We start from the raw sequence: 8,253 nt of genomic DNA on the forward strand, positions 1-8,253 counted from the left end.
GAGGCGCAGCTTTCCCGCGCAACGTGCACCATGCGCACACCATTCATGCGCTTCGCGATGAATATGCGCGCACGCTTTCCTGCGCTTGAGCGCCCTATAGCGCCAGCCATCCAGATGCATCCATCCACTGTCCTCCAAGTTCTCTAGTGCGTATATTTCTGTTTTTCTCACTTGTATATTGTTCCACTTTATTTTTATCATGGACCCTTACTTATATATATCTCTACATACCTACTCAGTAGCGCTTCGGCTCCGCATGACAGCGCTTAGGCGCCTATATAAGCGCCAGCAGTACATACTATTACTGTACTTACTTTCCAACTTACTTTTCCTACCTTTTACTTACCTTTTCACCCAACTTTACTTACATACTTAATACCTAGAAAGTCACAGTAGAAATCTATTCATTAGCACATCACATCTCACATCTCTTATCTTGCTTTATCTCATCACTTAAGCTTAGTCTCTCATTTCCGCATACACACGCGCACTTTCCCATGCTTCGCGCAATACGCGCGCGGGTTCCCGTGCCTTGCGCGCACCTGCGCTTTCTCACGCCTCGCTTCAGCACGTACCTCTAGATCTTCGCTGCACTCGCTTCCCCTTTAGGGTCAAACACACTTGTCTCCTCAAGTAACGCAGACTAGGCAACACACGACCTTACAACTATTTACAGATACAGTCAGGAGCATCATTTGTTCCTCTCAGTATTGTGTTTTCTACACCATGATCCAAATCTAGCTTTGTTTGCTTACCAACTTATGCTTTAGACTTTGATATCAACTTCAAGAATACATCCCATTTCGCTACCTTCAACAATTATCTTACATATGTGGTTTGTACAATGTTATTGTGAATTTACGTTTGACATCTTTAGCTGCAGGGAACGCAGAAGCCTGAAGAGAAATCAGTCAGGAGTATGAATGTCATAACCAATTTCTCATTTGATGTTGATGGAGATGTCATAATGGTATGTCCCACCTTTACTCTTGCAATCTCACTTAATATTGCTACAGGAAATCCATCAGCCATATGACGAATTGGAGGCGCATATGGATGTTGATGCAGACTTTGTCGCAGTGAGCACATCTTACTATATTCCAGTTCGTTTGATTGACGAATATTTTAATTCTTAGCATGAAAGCATGGATATTGCGCAGGCAGCTGGCAAATTGGAGTGGTGTATGGATGTTGATGCAGACATTGTCGTGGTGAGCACGTCTTACTATATTCTACTTCATTTGATTGATGAATATCTTAATTCTTAGCATGAAAGCATGGTTATTTCGCAGGTGGCTGATGAATTGGAGTGGTATATGGATGTTGATGCAGACATTGTCATGGTGAGCACGTCATACTATACTTCACTTCCATTGATTGACCAATATTTTAATTTTTAGCACGACAACATGGTCATTGCGTAGGTGGCAGATCTATATACTTCTCCTCACGTCTAAGCGGATATCACACAGCCCACTCTTGTAATGGCCCAGTAAGCTTCTGCTATGGAAATTTCACCCCTCCCCCCCTATCACTATATCTTTGATATCAATATTTCATCGAGTCATGCTAATTCACACTTGTATACACCATATTCTACCCCATACCATTGAGATTGTGTTATGACAATGTCACTGTAATTACATGCTGAATCAGACAAGTTCTCCACAATTCCACCATGCAATACACTTAAAATCATGCTGCATATAACATCCTGCCTTGTACTCCAATCAGCACACCACAGAAGTTGGCAGTGACACATATGTCATCATGAGTCACCTCGTAGATCTACCTAAGGACAAGGGTGACAATAATTAATTACAAAGATATCCCATCCCCTGTGTTCCTTCCTGTAATTGATTGTGGGCCTATCTCATCCCTCATGGTCCTTCCCATAATTGATTATGGGTCTTTCCCATCCACCGTGGTCATTCCCTGGATTGTGGGGATGTCCCATCCCTCAGACCAGGTGGCTTAATGGTGGATATCTGAATAGTGCAATCCACGAGTGATGACTCTGTAGGCATAGGCGAGTAGCTGAGACTAGCATTGGTGGATCAATATCTGAATAGTGCGATCCCCAAGTGATGACTCTGTAGGTGTAGGCGATTTTATAGACATATTGGTGTGAGGTAGATGTGTGATCATTTTCAGAGGGGAGAGATCCCGGGCTGAGGGGGGGGGGGCATGAATAAATTATCATTTTTAGAAGGGAGAGATCCTGGGCTGAGGGGGGGGGCAGTGAATGAATGATCATTTTGTGTTTTCTAATCCTATTTCATAGACATATCTAATAGTAATTACAGTCATTATGTGACCCATTAGCTTGCACATTAGGTGCCAAGAATGCGCCCAAAATTTTCATTTTTGGCGCAGAAAATTGGGTGGTATTTTGATTGTTGGACCATCCCCAACATATTTTATTTTGGACCCTATGCACTTGGGGAAAGACCAACAAACATCGGCCAGACCATCTAAAAAGCACCCCTTAGGTGAAAACCCTTATAGGTATAATATAACCTAAGAGGTACTTGAAATGGGGTGACCAAAGTGCAAAAGTAGTATGAGCGAGAGGATTGAACATCAAACATGAACAGGTAAGGTACTACTACTATGGCTGAGCTTTTAGCACATACAAGCCACCAAAGTCAGTGACTCAGTCCATTCAGTTGCGCAAAATAACTCTTACTGGTACACTCCCATCATTTTCATCAAATTTCATGCAATGAATGACTTTCATTTACCCTGGACTCTTCAAGGTCATTCCCAACCAATCAACTGTGTGTTGTTGTCAGACAACGGAAAATTGGTGGCAAGTGGAGGTAACATGGATTTTGATGCTTAGTGCATTTTGGCGCTGATATTTTATGTTTGCATCTCATCATATTCAGCTGATGATGGTCTGGTACTTGTCTGATTGTTAAAAAATGGGGACTTGTTACAGAACATTAGTTCTAAACAAGGACCTGTCTCGGTTCTACAGTGGTTCTGCAACAACCAGGATTTAGACTCACAATGTATCATTTCTAGGGGGGCAGATGTACTATTCAATTATAGAAAAGACCACATGACAGAGTTTGTGAAAGGTGTTGAATATCTTGCTGGAACTGAAACATTTCCCCTGCAAGGATGTCTTTTGCTTAACCAGCCAGTATACAGTGTGTGAATCTGTGATAAAAAGATCTCATTTTGGATGATAATTCTATGACAGTTGCTGTCGCAGCTGGGAGCAGAGTGACTATGCTATGCCTTGTCATAGATTGTAGAGGTAAGCATTGGCTCATTTGTGGCATTATAGGTAACCTCATCAGATTTAGTATTGTACAGTCCCATGTGAACACATTCTCACTGAACCCCCATTGACACACCCTCTGAAGCAAGCCCTTGTATGCAGGGTTCATTTCCATGACAGTGGTCACTCAGTAATGGTGGTATTCTTGGACTCTAAAGAAATGTATGCATACTCTTTGCCACATCTTTGACTATTATCAGCATGTCATGGAGCATATCACCATGGAAGGAGCAGTGGCAGGATAAACTCACAATGAGAATGTTAGTGATTTGAGTTTGTACTATTATTCTGGGTGCATAGCCAGCTGACTGGATCTACAGCAGGAACACAGCTTGGTCTTTGGAAACCAGGCTGCTTTTTGTTTGGAACCTCATTGACAGCATAGATGTATACCACTTGGCTGACCACCCGGTCTTTGTTCAACAGTTTTCTATCAAGATTCAGAGGAATAACATCAAGCAGGTTGAATTTGTATGCCATGGAAAATATGCCCTGTGTGGCAGTATACTGGTGAGGTGCATATTTAGGATGTCCAGAAGGGTGTCCAAGTTACTTTGTTGCATCATGCGGATGGTAAGTTCACTTGATACTCATTAGTGTTGCCTCAGTTGAGTCGTTTGAACAGAATCAGTGTGCATTCAGACAGTCAGTTTGTCATTGTTACATCTCCACTGCTGCTGCTTATTTGCTCTCCTAGGTACATGTTTTTCATTGGCTGTGTTCGCTGGCATCTGCGGTACCTTGTTTCACTTAATCAAGTATTATGAAGCACATGTTTAGCTTTTTAGAGTACAAACATCTTATGTATAACTAGATGCATTTCAAGAACTAAATAATCCCTACAAATCTGTAGGATACAATCCATACTGAGAGGTCAAAGAAGGTCCATGTTCTTAGGAAATATCCCACTCCAAACATCACTGTCGGCCAGATAGGTAGGTCACTGTAATATGTGATGTAGAAAGGTTGAAAGGTTGAAACTTGACAAAGGGCATCGAGATTGGCCAAGTTAGAGGTTGGATCGACCAACATGGCTAGACTCTGCTAGTTTCCAATTGGATGAATTCCCATGACTCAGTATAGTGTGTGATGAGGTATCAGGTAATTGACAAAGGGATCATTGACCCGGAAATGCGAACAAAACTTGGGCTAGTAGAAATCCCCATTCATCAACCCTAAGCCTTGTGTCTGTCACAGAGATTCTGATAAAGGCTGATAAGGTCAATGTGTGAAGGTGAGATGTTGAATGATAAGACACCAGGGGAAAGAAAGTGCAAAGTGAGAATTGTCTGGGAAAAGTTATCAAGATGAAGTGCATCAAATGATAATTGAACTTACCTCGCAATCTCAGCAACACATTGAATGACACCATGATGGTCACACCTAGTTTGATATATATGCTCAGGCTATCCACCAACTTGCTGATTCCCAGTTGGAATTATGCATACAAGCAGCCTTCCCAATGAAATATCCTCTAAGATGTGTAAAGTAAGGTAAACAATCATGCTGATTCTCGATCACACTTGATTTCGCATCAAAATGAATAATTAGCACATTTTTATAAAGGAAACAAAGCCACACATACAACTTCTGGATAGGTACATATAGCACTAGTAGTCCTAGGCCAGGATTCAGAATCTCCACATGTACTATTCTCGCTACTTCCCTCCTTTAACAAACTGCCATGTTTTCAGACATGAGCGTACACCCAATCCTCCTGTTGATCATGCACATATAACAAACCACAACATATTCTAGCCTGATTTGGACAAGCATGTTGTTCAGAATCTGGCACTCACAAAAACTCCGAATGCAGATGACCCAGATGACCCTGATACCAATATGAGTAGGTGGTATGAATGCTTTTGAGGCATTCTGAATATGACCTATAATTTAAGCTCATAGTAATACTACTTTGAAGCATCCCAAGTTCACAGTCATCTATCCTTCAAATCCTAGACAAACATCTTTTCCCACTAGTGAGTTGACTGCAGTGCTTACTAAGTAAAGGGTGAAATGTGATAAATTCCCTTGCCAGCTAGGCAAGCGGTCAGTGGTATCACTTCTGATCTGTCAGCTAATACCCTGTCCCAAGGTACTACTTTGGTAGTGAGAGTCAGATTTCAGGCGAACTAATCATTCTCAAGGTCTTTCTGTTATTGTATGTCCACACAGAACATTGTCCAAGCCCGGTGATGGAGGATATTGTTTAAAGGAAGCACATAATGCTAGCTATAGACAGTTTCAGGTAAGATTCCAGATGTAAAAGGGACTCATTCCTCATCCTTCATTCAGTCTCTGTCACTAGAAAGTCTCGCATGAATTATGTCTGAAGTACTTCAATGTGAAGGTTGCATACCATGAATAGGCTCCCGATACAATCATGCAGTACTATCTTGCAGTATGTGATCTGTAACAAGTCTGAAATGAATCTAATGGTTGTAATGTATTAAGGCTTGAGAAAGGTACCCTGAGCTTGACTGATATGCTTTGTACTGGCCAGCTGAAGATTTTGCCTGCATATACCTCAAGAATTCATCTGCTCAGGCTTGAAGGAAGGAGTGAGTTAGGGTAAATAATAGTGCCCATTGAGATCATAGTTGGGCAAAAGGTGCAATGGATGTCATTGAAAAGTCTCCTGCAGAATTACATTAGTGTAGGGTCATGATACTGTCTTTGGGAAGTCATGCGTCTCTGATTGCGATATGTTTGCAATAAATGGATAGATAGTATAATGGTGATCAAACAAAAGCTAGTATTGGTATTTTTTGGTGATATTCCAATATTCCAAAAAATATCAATACAAGCATGTTTATGTTCAACTGTGGATAACGATGTTGAGCCCAAATGAAATGGCTATCATCATCATCATCATCATCATCATCATTGCCAAAATTCCTGAACTTCCAACGTACCTTCATCCTTGCTACTTCCTGGGTGATATTGAGCATGACGAGGCCCTCAAGGATGAGATGGTGATAAGCTGTCCATACACATATTTAATTTTCTCAGCTACTGGGTTGCTGGAACACATACCTGACAATAGATGAGAAAGGAACAATGGACAAGCTTAACGCACTTGAAAACACAGGTAATATGAGGTTCATTCCTGCCTTGATTCTGGTGGATCTCAGATCTGACATAGTCCTGACAATCATGTAAAATAGTACAGTTATGGGTGTTGAGATCTGTGGTTCCTTTGTTGCAGCCTGTTTCATTCATCAGTAATTGGCTGAAATGTTCAAAGTCAATGCACTGCAGGCATTTTCCCATGTTCCTCCACCAAACATTCAAAAAACATTGATTGAGAAGATAGAAATTTCCCCTCATTTTTCTTGTCAAAATATTGAAAAAAAGTAATTCATGTTTCAATGATGCTCTGTGTGTGGGACATGATGCAGAAATTGGTCATGTTTCCTCAAGAATAATGCTGTATTTTCCATCCATTGTCCTTGAAATAATAGCTTAAAATAATGTTAATTTTCTTCCCTGTATTTTTCAAATATACACAGAACATTTGAAAAATATAGTATATTATATTTGAAGAACATAAAGAAGAAAGTTAACATTATTTGAAGCTGTTATTTCAAAGACAATAGATGGAAAATACAGTATTATCCTTGAAGGAACATGACTAATTTTTGCATCATGTCCTACACACAGAACATCATTGAAACATGAATTACTTTTTTTAAATGTTTTGACAGGAAAAATGAGGGGAAATTTCTATCTTCTCAATCAATGGTTTTGAATGTTTGGTGGTATGTCAAATCATTAGCCAGAGCCCTCTTTATCAATTATAATAATTGGTCTGCAAAATCAATTCTTAGTGTATCCCAGTCAGTGGAAGCTGTCTTCAATCACCCTTTCATTGTCAATGGGTGACTTTTGTGTAAGAATTAACAGAAACAAGTACTGATCTGTAAATGTTTGACAGCTTGGCCTCGGCCATTTTGGCAGAGAAAATCTGTAAACCACTTCCTTGGAACCTCGTTGACAGCACAGATGTGATATTAGTGAGGTGTTGGTTGCATGCGGATGGTAAGTCTTCACTCAAGAATTATCACCCAGTGTGCATTCAGACATCCATGCTTTGTTGTCATTAACAGCTTTGCTTCAACATTCAGCGTCAAAATGTGTTGATTTAACCACCTTGATTCAATTTGTCTCACAGCAACACTACAACATGTGTTTCTCCTCATGTTTTTGACTCAATGCAGTAATGCCTGCATCTTCGTTACTCTTTCATTGACAATCATTCAGTTCCTTTGTCACTGTATTGCGTCATGATAATAGTACACTGTCCTTTTTGGAGTGAAGATTGTTTTGAGAAAGTCACAATCAATTGATTTCCACTTAAATAGCACGTGAATATAGCAAGGTGAATTGTGGCCTGTCTGTCAATTCAATATTATACTGCACCATGCCCAAAGACAACCCAAACCACTGTATATGTACATGTCACACTTCTTATCGTAAAGAGTCAGTGGCCTGGGCCCATATGTCCAGGATTACCATATCACCCCTTCCTTCAACACATTGTCTTATCTGTTCAATGGTCAAGGCCTTGGAGTTGCGGGAATCTATTTCACCAATGAACTCTGCAACTCCATCCCCAACTGAGTCACAGCTATTTTTTTTTCCACCCTGTCAATTATATCCAGCTTTTCTAGCCTTTCTGACTTGCTGGCTGGCTCCTCTGACTCATCTAAACCATCTAACCATGTGCCTGAGGTATATCATGGTCTATTTTTGCTATTATATCTTTGTCTGAACGGCTTGCTTTTTCACAGATCTCTAGCAGTACCAAAACCAAGGCCAAACTCACTGAACTTCAAGCTGAGGCCATCACTCTGAGAGAAGCAATTGATGAATGCAACACTGTCATCCAGAAGGTAAGTACATACACATGACTGATGTTGTTCCTACACATCATCTGCACAGGTCACCAAGGCTTGCAA

At 40.6% G+C, this 8,253-nt stretch overlaps 1 protein-coding gene across 1 annotated transcript; it reads left to right on the top strand.

Moving 5' to 3' along the window:
* Positions 1-3,329: 3,329 nt before the first annotated feature.
* On the top strand, positions 3,330-3,796 carry F5891DRAFT_906295 (uncharacterized protein; the record flags this gene model as incomplete). Its single annotated transcript, XM_041373551.1, has 3 exons — positions 3,330-3,454; positions 3,493-3,552; positions 3,613-3,796. Coding segments are annotated over 3 exons (369 nt in total), but the record flags the coding sequence as incomplete, so codon positions are not given.
* Between the last annotated feature and the right edge of the window lie 4,457 nt (positions 3,797-8,253).

The sequence above is a fragment of the Suillus fuscotomentosus genome, assembly GCF_016647785.1.
Source record: "Suillus fuscotomentosus strain FC203 chromosome Unknown F5891scaffold_39, whole genome shotgun sequence".
In the NCBI taxonomy this organism is placed as follows: domain Eukaryota; kingdom Fungi; phylum Basidiomycota; class Agaricomycetes; order Boletales; family Suillaceae; genus Suillus; species Suillus fuscotomentosus.